Source organism: Babylonia areolata, chromosome 16 (genome assembly GCF_041734735.1).
Source record: "Babylonia areolata isolate BAREFJ2019XMU chromosome 16, ASM4173473v1, whole genome shotgun sequence".
NCBI lineage: Eukaryota > Metazoa > Mollusca > Gastropoda > Neogastropoda > Buccinidae > Babylonia > Babylonia areolata.
The window spans coordinates 5,882,277-5,898,808 of record NC_134891.1 but is presented as its reverse complement, the minus strand read 5'-3'; the positions used below and the strand labels follow the sequence as shown (position 1 = coordinate 5,898,808).

The 16,532-nt window shown below is 42.9% G+C and overlaps 1 protein-coding gene across 1 annotated transcript; it reads left to right on the top strand.

The window, feature by feature from the left end:
- The first annotated feature begins 9,343 nt into the window (after window positions 1-9,343).
- On the top strand, window positions 9,344-16,239 carry LOC143290813 (uncharacterized). Its single transcript, XM_076600336.1, has 3 exons — window positions 9,344-10,205; window positions 11,045-11,138; window positions 15,659-16,239. Exons 1-3 carry the CDS (start codon window positions 9,424-9,426, stop codon window positions 15,791-15,793), a joined length of 1,011 nt encoding a protein of 336 aa, XP_076456451.1. The 5' UTR covers window positions 9,344-9,423; the 3' UTR covers window positions 15,794-16,239.
- The last annotated feature ends 293 nt before the right edge of the window (window positions 16,240-16,532 follow it).

Below are 16,532 nucleotides of genomic sequence, written 5' to 3'. Positions count from 1 at the left end.
TTTTTTACAGTGTTGGGTGGATGTTTATACACACACACACACACACACACACACACACACACACACACACACACACACAAGCTTGACAAGGATTCGAAATAGATCGAAAACTTGCTCTTTTTTTTATTTTTTTTTTTTTACAGTGTTGAATGGATGTTTACACAGACTCTCTCTCTCTCTCTCTCTCTCTCTCTCTATATATATATATATATATATATATATGTGTGTGTGTGTGTGTGTGTAAGCGAGAGAGAGAGAGAGATGTTTATTATAAGGATACTTGTAGACATGTTGAAAACTATCTGCATTTCTTCACATTACGGTCACATGCATTATGGTCCCACATTTCAAGAAGAACACGCATTCGTGACAAATATATGCTTAACACAGTATGAGCTCATATAATCCTTGTTAGGCCAGATGGTCCAGATCGTATAGATGACGGGTGCCATAGCCGAATGGTTAAAGCGTTGGACTTTCGATCTGAGGGTCCCGGGTTCGAATCACGGTGACGGCGCCTGGTGGGTAAAGGGTGGAGATTTTTACGATCTCCCAGGTCAACACATGTGCAGACCTGCCAGTGCCTGAACCCCCTTCGTGTGTATACGCAAGCATAAGATCAAATACGCACGTTAAAGATCCTGTAATCCATGTCAGCGTTCGGTGGGTTATGGAAACAAGAACATACCCAGCATGCACACCCCCGAAAGCGGAGTATGGCTGCCTACGTGGCGGGGTAGAAACGGTCATACACGTAAAAAGCCCACTCGCGTATATTATACGAGTGAACGTGGGAGTTGAAGCCCACGAACGCAGAAGAAGAAGAAGAAGAAGATCGTATAGATATCTAATCCAAATAAATGGAATAAAATGCATAAATAAAGAACTACACAAACGCACATTTATAACTAAACAAATAAATAAAAGGAAATGCGAAATAAACAGGTCATAATATAAGAAATTATGAAATACAAAATACACAGCACTCATTAGCAGTAAAAGACACACATTGCTGTGACCTTGAAACCTGACCTCTAAATCAACAATGCCTTTTATTCTGGCTTAAACAAATCACTGTAAAATGTTTGATAAAACTTGGATGAAAACCACAAGTTCTGTCATGCTCAAGTTCCAGATTTTACCGAAACGCCTTTTTTTTCTTCTTTTTTTTACCTTGAATTTATACATTTGACCTTGCCTCTTTACACGGGAATTGTTCTCACCAAAGTACTTAATTCGATGGTAATTGTTTACAAGATCTCCTGCACGTAGAAACTTTTCCCAGTAAATGCCACATGCAATGTTGTGACCGTCACCTTTAACCAACCTCTAATCTTGAATTTCTTGAAGGATTATGCTGTACCCATGACAAGTCACAATACCTAATTCGATCCAAATTGACTGTAAGATGGGACTCAGACAGGGCTGTCCGCTCTCACCCACACTCTTCAATATTTTCCTAGAGACAATGATGACTGACGCATTGGACGAGTATGAAGGGTCAGTTAGTATTGACGGTTGAGTCATAAAAAAAAAACAAAAAAAAAAACTGCTGTTTGCTGATGACATTGACGGTCTAGCGAGTGATGAAGGGAAGCTGGCCAATCTTGTCTAGAGCATTGACAAAACATCGCAGTCCTACGGCGTGGAGATCACAATACGCAATACAACACACAAATTTTATTGTCTATACTTTGGTACAGAGATTTTCTCTTTGGCAGCAGCACATGCCCAACATAAGAAGAAAACAACAAACAAGTAAAACGAATAGAAAAAAAAAGAAGATAAATTAAATGGCACTAAATGGAAATAGCTATATACAAATATACAGATTACTGAAATTTACGTGCCTCTCCATTTCAGTCAGCCAAGCCGCATTGCACATCTTCCCACAACACACACACACACACACACACACACACACACACACACACACACACACATACCACGCGCGCACACACGCGCACATACACTTGCAGAAAAGACAAAAAAAATCATGACCAACGCACCAGTGGATTCAAAAAGGACATCAAAGTGGAGGGCCAAAAACGTGAAACTGTCAACAATTCTAAATACCTGGGTGCCATCGTCTCAGACAAAAGATCTTCTTCTTCTTCTTCTGCGTTCGTGGGCTGCAACTCCCACATTCACTCGTATGTACACGAGTGGGCTTTTACATGTATGACCGTTTTTACCCCGCCATGAAGGCAGCCATACTCCGTTTTCGGGGGTGTGCATGCTGTGTATATTCTTGTTTCCATAACCCACCGAACGCTGACATGGATCACAGGATTTTTAACGTGCGTATTTGATCTTCTGCTTGCCGTATACACACGAAGGGGGTTCAGGCACTAGCAGGTCTGCACAAAGTGAAAACCGTATGGCATGACAGAAACATCTCCCTGGCATCAAAAAATTAATTAAACTCATGCGTACAGACAGACAGACAGACAGAGACAGGCAGACAGACAGCCAGACAGTCATACAGCCAGTCATCCAGACAGACAGAGACAGTCAGACAGACAGTTAGACAGACAGAGACAGTCAGACAGACAGTTAGACAGACAGAGACAGTCAGACAGACAGAAACAGTTTAGACAGGCAGCCAGACAGTCATACAGACAGTCATAAAGACAGACAGCCAGCCAGTCATACAGACAGTCATAAAGACAGACAGCCAGCCACAGTCATAAAGACAGCCATACAGACAGTCATAAAGACAGCAAGCCAGCCAGTCATAAAGACAGACAGCCACAGTCATACAGTCATAAAGACAGCCAGACAGACAGACAGTCATACAGTCATAAAGACAGCCATACAGATAGTCATAAAGACAGACAGCCAGTCATACAGACAGTCATACAGTCATAAAGACAGACAGCCAGCCACAGTCATACAGTCATAAAGACAGCCAGACAGACAGACAGTCATACAGTCATAAAGACAGCCATACAGATAGTCATAAAGACAGACAGCCAGTCATACAGACAGTCATACAGTCATAAAGACAGACAGCCAGCCACAGTCATACAGTCATAAAGACAGCCAGACAGACAGACAGTCATACAGTCATAAAGACAGCCATACAGATAGTCATAAAGACAGACAGCCAGTCATACAGACAGTCATACAGTCATAAAGACAGACAGCCAGTCATACAGACAGACAGTCATACAGACAGTCATAGACAGCCAGACAGTCATACAGCCAGTCATCCAGACAGACAGACAGACAGAGACAGTCATACAGACAGTCATAAAGACAGACAGCCAGCCAGTCATACAGACAGTCATAAAGACAGACAGCCAGCCACAGTCATAAAGACAGACAGCCACAGTCATACAGTCATAAAGACAGCCAGACAGACAGTCATAAAGGCAGCCAGCCGGTCATACAGGCAGACAGTCGTACAGACAGTCATACAGACAGCCAGTCATACAGACAGACAGTCATACAGACAGTCATAGACAGACAGACAGTCGTACAGACAGTCATACAGACAGCCAGTCATACAGACAGACAGTCATACAGACAGCCAGTCATAAAGACAGACAGCCAGACAGTCATAAAGTCAATTTTTTCTGTACGCTTGTGAATCATGGACCCCTCACTGCTGACCTCCAGAGAGACACAATGAAGCCCATGAGATGAGATGCTACCGTAAGATCACTGAACATCTCATACAGAGACCACATCACAAATTAATGAGGAGGTCAGAAACAGAGCCAATGCAGCCTTTGGGGCACATGACAGCCTGCTTAACCCTTTCACTGCCAGTCAATTCAGAGTGCAAAATCCCCTTGTGCTATAAACACAGAAATATGGTGTGTAAGAATAGCCAGGGATTCCCCCTGTGATGTGTAGAGAAGATATGGCCTATCCTACCACCAAACATAAAGAGCAGTAGGTTCATTGATAAACAGACCCATGATCTGGTCACCCTTCAGTGACGTGGGTCATCTACCTAGTTGCTGCATAAATGCGAGTTTGGCAGTGAAAGGGTTAGCATTGCGAAGACAAGAAACAGGATGTGGTATGGACATGTGACGAGATCACCAGGCCAGGTAAAAAACCATCCTTACAAGGTACGGTGTGCCTGGAAGAAGACGAAGAGGCACGGACAGAAGAAGAGGTTGGAAGATGATATCCGGGAATGGACAGTTTCAGTTTCAGTTTCAGTTTCAGTAGCTCAAGGAGGCGTCACTGCGTTCGGAAAAATCCATACACGCTACACCACACCAGCAGCAAACAAACAAATATTAACGATGCTAAAATACAAAACACAAATGAATAAATAGATAAATAAATAGACAAACAAATAAAATGAAATAAAAACGAAACAGAATAGAATAATAAAGACACGATAGTGGTCCAAACTCTTCAATGAGAGAGGACATGACATTAACCCTTTCACCGCCAGTCAATTTAGAGTAAAAAAATTCCCTTGTGGTATAAACATAGAAAAGACAGTGGCTAACAACAGCCCTGCGATATATAGAAAATATGGCCTGTCCTACCACCGAACATTAAGAGCAGTTGGTTCATGGATAACATGATCAAGGAATGGTCACCCGGGCTTCAATGACATGGGTCCTCTACCACGCCTGTGCGTAAGTGCGAGCTTGGCGGTGAAAGGGTTAACCACCACAGGCATCGAACAGATCCACACACACACACACACACACACACAGAGCAAGAACGACTGTCAGGAAGAGGCGTGAGAGCTTCTGGCGCCACACACTTCACACCAACTCTCCTGACTGGGCTGTACGTCACTGTAATAGCCTTACATGCTTCCTGAATTTAAAGACAGAGACAGAGACAGAGAGAGAGGAAAATAAATAATAGCAAACAAAAAAATAAATAAATAAATAAATTAAATTAAATTAAAATCCAGAAGGACTGAACGTGTTTGACGAATACTGTACATGTTCCCAAAGGCCATCTAGCCCCAAAGGGTGCAGCACTTCGTTTGTTCAAAATGATATTTCGCGCGGGGTAATCTTTTGGTAACCCGGCTATAGATCCCAGATCTAAAATTATACCCACCAGCTGCAGCGCCATTAATAAGTGCATTGCCGCATCACTGCTGACGTAATTTTTCAGACATTGCCCACTGATCGAATGAACATTGCCGTCCAATACTGAGTTTTTCAGTGTTGCACAGAGGCTTTTTGCCGAAAGAAGTGTCAGCGGCTCGATATATTTACGGTGAGTGTGCCGGTGTGTGTGTGTGTGTATGTGTGTGTGTGTGTGTGTGTGTGCGTGCGTGACTGTGCCGTACGTGTGTGCGGCGTTGGTGCTTGTGTGTGTGTGTGTGTGTGTGTGTTTTGCCTCAGTGTCAGAATTACGTTGAGTGTGACACTGAAGTCGCATAATGGTCAATTTGTAATATGTTTTCAAACACACCACTAACCTAACACAAATACACACACACTTCGGTACATTCCTGATCACGTGGGGTGGATCGTTTCTCTCCCCCCCACCCCCACCCCTTTTCCCCCCCCCCCCCCCCCCGTTTGTTTTCCTTTTCTATATTTTCCCAAAGATCACTGTGACAAGAGCCGCGCGTTAGGAATCTGCCTCCCGATTTACTCATATACATAAATACCAAAACGACACGATACTTCGTTCTCAGAACTTAGTGTAATGTTCGGCAATAAGACATCTTTCGACCGGTCAACACTGAGCAACTGAGCCGTAAACGCGCCTTCCATTGTTGGCGGCACTAACAGATGACGTTGAGAAGATGATGGCAGTTAGTTTGTCGCAGCAGGCGACCATGGTCGGAGAGATATCACGTCTACTTCTGTTTTCCTTTTAGTTAGAGGCCGGGGATGGAGGGGGGGGGGGGGGTTGGGGGGGGGGGACGGTAGGCAGAAAACTTTGAACGGCGAGAAAGTCGGACATATTTCACCTCTCTGTGTCTGTACATGTGTCTGTTTCTGTCCGTCTATCTGTCTGTCTCACACTGACACACACACACACGCACGCCGCACCCCCCCCCCCAACACACACACACACACATCAGCGAGTTCACGAGTACACACACCACACACACACATACACACACACACACACACACACACACACACACATACACACAGCCGGAGTAATACTTGTACACCACACACACACACACACACATTACTGACGACACCGCACACACACCACACACACACACACACACCGGCAATTTAAACTCGAAAAATTTCATCAGTGCAGGACCACTCGCACGCCCATTGCCCTTTGTGTGTTATCATTTGAATTTTAGTGTGTGTTTGGAGGGTGTTGTTTTTTGATTGAAGACCACACACACACACACACACACACACACACACACACACACACAGCGGAGTGAAACTTTAGAATTGAAGACCACACACACACACACACACACACACACACACACACACACCCTGCCATGTGTGAATGTCTCTTAAATTTACAGTGATGTGTGCATGGGAGTACCGCCGACACCCCCTCCCCCCCCCTCCACCTCCCTTCCCATTTTTGGAAGGGAGACAACACACAAACAGTCTCTCACACATATGAGAGCGCTTTTGTCCTCCCTTGATAAGGCACATCATTTTTATACTTCATTGAGTGAAGAGCTCAAAAAGGGGAGTTACTATAATCAATTTTACCCTTGTTTCCGCCTGTTCATTTGCAGTCGAACACTATGGTGAGTTTCCGTATTTTTCTTTTCTTTAGCTTTGAGCGACACACATGTCACATCAGTGTAGATGTATGATTCCTGCTTCCTCTTTAGTTGTTTTTAAAGCTAGAATGAAGAAGACTTTGCTTTGTCAAGTCGTCAGGTGTTATGTATATTGAGTTCTTCAGGACAATGGTCGTGTGAAAGTTTTCCCAAGACCTTTTTGCTCGACGGTTGTCCTCTGTGAGGAAAAGGAAGTTTACAACGACACAATGAACAGCTTTTCCTTGTTGCCGCTTCTTTTTTTTTTTCGTTTTTTTTTGTTTTTTTTTTTTGCGGCGTCAGCTTGACAGTTGTTTAGCCTTCACCGCTTGTCGTCGTTCACAAACATATCCAGGAGTTTAGGAGCAAATTGGTAGACCTGTTATCATGAATTTGTCGTGGTATATCATGGGATGGTAGAACGATTAAAATAATAGTGATAGTTTATTTTTTTCGATTACGCCTTTCATTAAAATGCCAAGGCGCATCACATGAGTAAAATATGACAACAAGAAAACGACAACGCAAGTACTGTCAGACGAATGCAAGCACACACACACACACACACACACACACACACACACACACACACACACACACACACACACATCACATCACATCACATCACATCACACCACACATGCACACATGAGCGCGTTCATTGCCTTAGAAACGAAAAAGCTATAATTTGTAAATATACATACAGTGTGGGACTAGCACTAGCCAAAGTTATTCTCATTTGTCTAAATCAGTGAATGGTGTTGATCAACCAGTCAAAAGTTTCAGTGTATGTGTGTGTTACTGTGTAATTCTGTGTGTGTGTGTGTGTGTGTGTGTAGGAGTGTGTGAGTTTGTGTGCACATGAGTGTGTGTGTGTGTGTGTGCGCGCACAACTTACTTTGCCTGCTAAAGTACTATATAATGTTTACAGATCACACTAGTTGCTTCCTTTTAATAGGCTTCCCTTTCATGCATATATATATACAAAACTTCATTTTTCTGTGTTTTTTTCTGTTGTTGTTTTTTTGTAGTTTTTGTTTTTTGATTGGTTGATTTTGGAGGTTGATTTACACTTTTATTCTAATTTGTGCTCCAATTTAGAACTGGGAAACTTTTTTTTTGTTGTTGTTTTTTTAATATCTCATTTGGTGTTACTTGCTTTGCTGTGCTAAGAGGCCATAATATGGTGGATGGCCTATATTTATGAACGCCAAATTTCCTGGGTTGGTTTCTCTGTTCCCTTTGTATACATCAGTTCTGCCTGCAAACTGTTTGGAGTATCAGTATCAGTAGCAGTAGCTCAAGGAGGCGTCACTGCGTTCGGACAAATCCATATACGCTACACCACATCTGCCAAGCAGATGCCTGACCAGCAGCGTAACCCAACGCGCTTAGGCCTTGAGGAAAAAAAAAAAAAATATATATATATATATATATATATATATATATATACATACATACATATATATAAGCGTACATACATAAATAAATAAATAATAATTATGATAATTAAAAAAAAAGATAGTAGTAATGAAAATAATGATAAAATAATAATAATAATAAATACGTAATTAAATAAATAAGACAACAATGATGACAAATAAGCAAATAAATATAAAACATGAAGACACACATTCACACATACACCCACACATGCATAACAGATATGCCCCCAAAAACGCAGTTTCATAGATATGAAAGCACAGTCAAATACATATAAACGTACATGAGCTCCAACACACAAACTGTTTGGAGTGCTGAGAGAAAGTCTCACTGGCGTGTTGATGTTGGTTGATGCTCTGCTGGCACAGGCACATGAATTAAGTTGTGTTTTTTTGTGTGAAAAACACTCCCCAGCGACCCAACGCTCTTAGTCACATGATTCAGTTTGTGTCGAAACAACACAGTGGACTTGTTGTTCACTTCAAACTTGGCTGAGGGTGTGGGGTTAGGGAGAGCGGGGTTGGTGGTGGGGGGGGGGGGAGGTTTGTCAATTTTCTATTTCGCAGGAAAGTTGGCTGAAGCTGTCGAGTAATGTGGAAAATGCAACGTCTAACATGACCCCTCAATATTTGACTTAATTTGCCTATTGTGGTGAACTTTTTAGTCGACAAAAGCCTCCAATAGGGCTGAAAGAGTTAAACTGCTCTTGTTCATTGTAGAATGTTTGGATGCTTGTACTGTGCGTATATAATACTTTAATAGTATCCTTGAGAGTATGTTTGTATCATGTGTGTGTGTGTGTGTGGTGTGTGTGTGTGTGTGTGTGTGTGTGTGTGTGTGTGTGTGTGTGTGTGTGTGTGTGTGTGTGTATGGGTGTGTGTGTGTGTGTATGGGTGTGTGTGTGTGTGTGTGTATGGGTGTGTGTGTGGTGTGTGTGTGTGTGTGTGTGTGTGTGTGTGTGTATGGGTGTGTGTGTGTGTGGTGTGTGTGTATGGGTGTGTGTGTGGTGTGTGTGTGTGTGTGTGGTGTGTGTGGTGTGTGTGTGTGGTGTGTGTGTGTACTCACATACATGATTGATTCCATCTTTCTTTGATTTTTTTCCCCTCTGTATTTTCATTTCTTTAAATGCTTCAGCACTTTCACTGAACGCTGTAATGGACTACTTTAGTGCACTATGATTTCAGGACAGGACATCAGAAGCAGTTGCACATGAAAAGAACTGCACAGATGATGCACAGACATCCACCAAAACCTGCAACGCACAGCGCTCCGAACAGCTGATGATAGACTTCAGCACATATCCCACAACTCCTCCACAAGACAAACAGAATAAACACCTTGTTCAGACCTCGGGGGGAGAAGGTGAACACACTTGCACAAACGGCGACACAAAGACGTTTAACAAAGACGGTTCCAAGAAAGTTGGTAGCAACACAAAGAGAAAGAGCCGAAGGAAAGGAGAGTGCAGCGATAACCACCACCGTGGAAGAAAAGACGAAAGACACAGAATAGAAAGTGACTGCAGGGAAAACTGTGTTGATAAATCAGCCCAGTGTGTTGACAAAGGAGTGAAAAAATGTGTTGGTGGATCAGCCAAGTGTGTTGATGAAGAGGCTAATTATTGTGTTGATGAAACTGCCAAGGAGTGTGTTGATGAAGATGCCAGGAGTGTTGATGGATCAGCCAGGTGTGTTGACGAAGGAGCTAAGAAGTGTGTTGATGAATCGGGCAAGTGTGTTGATAAATCGGCCAAGAATTGTGTTGATAAACCACCAACCAAGTGTGTTGATGAATCGGCCAAGAATTGTGTTGATAAACCACCAACCAAGTGTGTTGATGAATCGGCCAAGAAGTGTGCTAATGCAGAAGCCAAGGAGGAGGAAGAGGAGGAGGAAGGGGAGGGAGGGGGTGACGGGGAGGTGAACCCCCTGAGCGTGGACCTGTATGACAAGCTGTGCGCGGAGAACCGGGCAGAGGAGGTCCTGCAGTGGGACACGTACCTGGTGGGGGAGGACCTCCGGAGGGCCTGCAAGAAGCTGTCCTGCTCCGAGAAACACTTGTAGTGAGTACTTTGTATATTATTACTGTGTTACTCTTTTTTTTTTCTTTTTTTCTTTTTTGCCACAACACATTTCTCTGTGTGAAATTCGGGCTGCTCTCCCCCCAGGGAGAGCGCACCGCTACACTGACAGCGCCACCCATTTTTTTGTATTTTTTTTCTGCCTGCAGTTTTATTTGTTTTCTTATTGAAGTGGATTTTTCTACAGAATTTTGTCAGGGACAACCCTTGTGTTGCCGTGGGTTCTTTTATGTGCGCTAAATGCATGCTGCACACGGGACCCTGGTTTATCGTCTCATCCAAATGACTAGCGTCCAGAACACCACTTAAGGTCTAGTTGAAGGGGAGAAAATACTGGCGACTGCCTGTATGATTTGAACCAGTGTGCTCAGATTCTTTTACCTCTAGGCCAACACTCCACTCTGTGTGTGTGAGGATGGGAGGATGATTAGGGGTGTGGATGGAAATGAAGCTGTTGTTGTGTATTGCTTGCTTGTGTACACAAATTGACATAAGTTTACATTTGGGCCAACAGCAAAGTGAGAGCTGTATTATCATTGGTTTCTCCAGTCAATGGGAAACCATTTACAGTTCAGTCTTTTGTGAAGGACTATGACTCTCAAACTAGGAGGCAAAATTGCATTGGCTCTTAGTGCTGCATGTGTACGTACATGTATGGTGACTAGGGGTGTGTATCAGAGCTTGAGCCCCGTCTGTAACACACACACACACACACACACACACACACACACACACACCATCCACAGTTGTGAAAAATAAAACAAACTTTTTCCCTCTCTGAACATTTTTTCTACAAGCTCCTCTTTTAATTGTGCTTTCAGTGTCCTGTTGATGTCGCTGTTTATGGCCTTGACCTTCGCCATGGTGTTCGGCCTGTGTGTCCTTCAGGCCCAGGTGTCCATGAACTCCAAAGAGGTAACTGGGCATTGTGGGATGGGTTGGATACAGCGTCAGTCATAATGGCATTGTTCAAAAACTTTGTTTAAAAGTCCATGAACTCCAAAGAGGTAACTGGGCATTGTGGGATGGGTTGGATACAGCGTCAGTCATAATGGCATTGTTCAAAAACTTTGTTTAAAAGTCCATGAACTCCAGAGAGGTAACTCAGTGTTCCCAAAAACGTACATATGTGCGTAAATGACGCACAGATTTACAACTTTGACGCACAAAATTTTTACCCTGTGCGTCAATGTGACGCACACTTTTTCCTGAAACTAACAAGCATCTTACGGCTTCCAGGAAAACCGCGAAGCACGCATCGTGGGCCTAAGCTTAGGCTAGTGCATAGCAGACGAAACTGAGCTGGCCAAAAACGTGTTAGAGTAACTTCCCTTGCCGATGCAGGCAAACGCTGTTGTGTGTTCATTAGTAGTGAGTATGGTTATGTGCTCATTATAAGTAGTTGACTGTGTTTTCATTGTATTCAAGCATTTCGAATGTCCTTGTTTGGAGAAGGTGTGGGTTTCTTTTCATTTTCATTTTTACAATTGTCTTCATTGATTTTTTGTATGTTTTCCTGTTGACCCTCAGAAATGTGACAATGACCCTCAAAAATTCCAGTCAAAGGGTCACAGTGACCCTCAAAAAATCAGGCCCATTGGGAACACTGTAACTGGGCATTGTGGGATGGGTTGGATACAGCGTCAGTCATAATGGCATTGTTCAAAAACTTTGTTTAAAAAAAAAATAAATAAAAAAAACAACAATATATATATATATATATTTTACACACACACACACACACACATACACATGCACACACACCATCCATGGTTTAAAAAACACACGCTGCTGTTGCCCTTAGACTAGAAAATCAAAAAGAGATTGAAGATATTTAGAACAGTGTTCACAAAATGTTGGAAAGAAACTCCCCACCACACACATTTTCACCCATCTCTACACGCACAAACACTTGCATACACACACACATGCACGCACGTGCGCGCACACACACACACACACACACATATATACACATTCACACACACACACATGCACACACACACATGCACACACACTATCCATGGTTTAAAACACACACACACGCTGCTGTTGCCCTTAGATTAGAAAATCAAAAAGAGATTGAAGATATTTAGAACAGTGTTCACAAAATGTTGGAAAGAAACTCCCCACCACACACACACACACACACACCCTTACACACACGCACACACTCACAACCACACACACACGCGCGCGTGCTCACGCGCATAAATCAAATCTTAATGTTAAGTCTGCTTGACTACTGAAGCCATCTCAAGGCTATCAACTCCTGATGTGTGCACGCACAGGCGCCCATGTGTTATGTAGTCTACCTCCTGTGGTTAGCCAGTCGTGTTAGACTAAAGCTCGCTACTAATCTGACAAGATGGCACCGCAGCCGAGTTCCGCCAACCAACCAGCAGCCCAGCTGTTCGGTAGGCTAGCTAGTTAAAAGGACAGCAGAACTCAGCAACGGCACCGCGATGCCACACCAACAGTGGGTCAGAGGACCCCCCCCCAAGGCAGCAAAGGAGGCAGCTGCTGTTTTGACAAAGCTGCAGCACATACGGACTGATCAAATAATGTCTCCAAGAGCTACATTAGGCTACATCACACTCATATAATATACATCACACGCCTGTCACATTTACACAATGAATTATCAGTGCGTCCATTATTCCTCTTTGTTCCCCCCTTCCAGTCTGCTAAAACCCTCATCATACTTTATTTAATAAACCTAGTCATAAAAGGTGCTTCATTGTCCCTGCTACGATATCCTATCCTCACCTATACTTCCAGATACTGATGTGACACCCGATCTCGTAATATGCGCAACTATCATCTTCTTCTTCTGCGTTCACTCATATGCACACGAGTGGGCTTTTACGTGTATGACCGTTTTTACTCCGCCATGTAGGCAGCCATACTCCATTTTCGGGGGTGTGCATGCTGGATATGTTCTTGTTTCCATAACCCACTGAACGCTGACATGGATTACAGGATCTGTAACGTGTGTATTTGATCTTCTGCTTGCATATACACACGAAAGTGGGTTCAGGCACTAGCAGGTCTGCACATATGTTGACCTGGGAGATCGTAAAAATCTCCACCCTTTACCCACTAGGCGCCGTCACCGTGATTCGAACCCGGGACCCACAGATTGACAGTCCAACGCTTTAACCACTCAGCTATTGTGCCCGTCATGCGCAAATATGAAATCGGTCAGTGAGATCGTGAAACTTTGTATCTTAATAATAAGAATAATAATGGATACTTATATAGCACACTATCCAGAAATCTGCTCTAGGTGCTTTACAAAAACGCTTTTGTTAACATAAAACATTATATCAATGTTACATACACACACCAAAATGTGACTACACACACTCGCACGCACACACACACACACACACACACACACACACACTGCATACATACATTTTAACATACATATCTAACAGCTACCCTAACACACACGCACACATAGGAGGGCACAAACTTACATAAACACACGCACACACAATACACATTCATATACATGCATGTAGTTATGTACACATACATATGTATACACACATAGTCAAGCACAGCTAATGCAAAGGAAGTGGACCTGCCACAATTGAACTTATTGCTGAGGGTAAAGGTGAGTTTTGAGATGAGATTTAAAAGATGCGAGGGAATCAGAATGGAGGAGGTTACCAGGGAGCTTGTTCCACGTCTTTGGCGATTGAAAAGAAAACTTTTACACCCATTGTTGTTGTTGTTATTGTTGTTGTTCTTCTAGAATTTCTTCGTCGTCGTCTCCTTCATCTTCATCATCATCTTCTTCTTCTTCTTCTTCTTCTTCTTTTCATTATTTAATTATTATTATCTTTATGATTATTATAGGATACAGTTTCAGTGGCATGGTTCAGAAACTAAGTTACACATTATAATTCATATTCAATATTATTATATCATCATTATCTATCATTACAAAATTGCCAAAAATTGATTTTTGATTATTACATTTGACATGCCTTTGATTAGATTGGAATTAGGGTAATTTATTACATTTGACATGCCTTTGATTAGATTGGAATTAGGGTAATTTATTATTTGCTCTTAGTCTTACCCCCTTAACTCACTCAGTACGGCCAGTCCTCTCTTCTCCTCTACACAGATCCCTCGGATGTCCAGTGGGTGTCTCAATGACCCAACCTTTAGCTTCCGTCGTCAGAATTGTGGTATTCTTTGTCAACATTCACGTCTTCAGTATAAGAGCCTTCCGCTTGCAATATTTTGATGATGGTAATTGGGGTGAAACGCTGTTAACGTCGTCTCTTTCGCCATTCGTATGGAGAGAGTTAATGTACGACTAGTTCTCATACAGCATGCAAGCCTGAGATAGTTCTGTGTCGACTAAAATTCCAAGCTGAAGTAGAAAAAAAAATTAAAAAGCATCAGACATTTGGGAATATGTTGAAAAAACAAAACGAAAAAGAAACCACTGATTTTATATATATATATATATATATTGTATGCTTGATGATGATGTTTTATATTAGTCCTTCTTTGGATCATCACCATGAACTGCCCCACAATAAGTTTTGCCCTGGTTTGATGAATCATGCACACTTTTACAGGAAGATGCTTCAGTTTCAGTTTCAGTAGCTCAAGGAGGCGTCATTGCGTTCGGACAAATCCATATACGCTACACCACATCTGCCAAGCAGATGCCTGACCAGCAGCGTAACCCAACACACTTAGTCAGGCCTTGAGAAAAAAAAAAAAGAAAAAAAAAAGGTGAATAAATAATAGATAAGCTTACATAAATAAATAAATAATAATTATAATATAAAAAAGGTAGTAGTAATAATAATAATAATAAAATAATAATAATAATAAATAAATAAATAAGACAACAATGATGGAAGATGCACAAACGCACACTAGTCTCACAAATCAAGACAGAATTATTAATTAGAGAATTATGTAAAATTTACACACTTTACAGATGTCTCCCCATACTCCAAACATACACAGCCCCTCCACACACACACGCATGCGCGCACGCGCGTGCGCGCGCACACACACACACACACTCTTTAGACCTTTTTCTTATAATATACTTTTCCACTGATACATAACATGAATACTTTTTACACTAATATTCACATGCATTCCCTTTCCTTTATCCACTTCCTTACTCCTTTCCGTCTAAAAACACTTACAGTGAATAGATGTTAAACTGAAGATAAAACACACACACACACACACACACACACACACACACACACACACAATCACATGTGCACACACTCATAAATAGATACATACATACATACATGTCTGTGTGTGTGCGTGTGTGTGAATGGACGCATGCACCTAGACTTTCTTGTACAACAAAAACACGCTTTACCTTCACCCCGCCCAACTCAGGCTGTCTCCTCATCTTTTTGTGCCCTTTTCAGATTCTGAGCAAAGTGCAAGGCCCCAAGAAGGCGATACCTCAAGGCATGTACACCCTCTACTACGATTACCTGGACAGCGGCGTGCTACCTGAGAACGTGGACCTGCGAGCCAACACCAGCATTTTTGTGCACTGAAACGGCGAAAGGTGGGGGCGTAGCTTTCTCACAGAGAGAGAGAGAGAGAAGGGGAGGAGGTGAGGGTGAAGTGTGGGGGGAGGGGAGGGGAGGGGGTTTCAGGGGGAGGGGGGGGCGGATCCTGAAGTGGACAGAGGTGTTCTAATTGCGAGCCTTTTTGGATGCGGTAATCAGTCACACCTGAAGCTCACCCAGGGCGCCCCATCCAGCAGCGACTTGCCGAACACAGACAAGACGAGAGAGTGGCGGTTCTTTCCTTGCTGCCATACATGTCAGGGGGGCTATAAAGGGAAGTAAGTGAGTAAGTATAATCTAACACGACCCAGGTCTGATGGAAGGGGTGACCCATGTGCTTTCAGGATGGTGGGATGGTCTGTCGTATGGGAGTCGACTGATGGGAATGATCTGCCCTACTTTACTTCTTCTCCTTCTGCGTTCACTCGTATGCACACGAGTGGGCTTTTACGTGTATGACCGTTTTTACCCCGCCATGTAGGCAGCCATACTCCGTTTTCGGGGGTGTGCATGCTGGGTATGTTCTTGTTTCCATAACCCACCGAACGCTGACATGGATGACAGGATCTTTAACGTGTGTATTTGATCCTCTGCTTGCATATACACACGAAAGGGGTGCAGGCACTAGCAGGTCTGCACTTATGTTGACCTGGGAGATCGTAAAAATCTCCACCCTTTACCCACCAGGCGCCGTCACCGTGATTCGAACCCGGGACCCTCAGAT

Excerpts from the sequence above, each read along its gene's own strand:
- LOC143290813 (XM_076600336.1), top strand. The coding sequence starts at position 9,424 with ATGATAGACTTCAGCACATATCCCACAACTCCTCCACAAGACAAACAG. Across the intron at positions 10,206-11,044 it reads TGCTCCGAGAAACACTTGTA|TGTCCTGTTGATGTCGCTGT; the intron begins GTGAGTACTTTG and ends TTGTGCTTTCAG. Across the intron at positions 11,139-15,658 it reads TGTCCATGAACTCCAAAGAG|ATTCTGAGCAAAGTGCAAGG; the intron begins GTAACTGGGCAT and ends TGCCCTTTTCAG.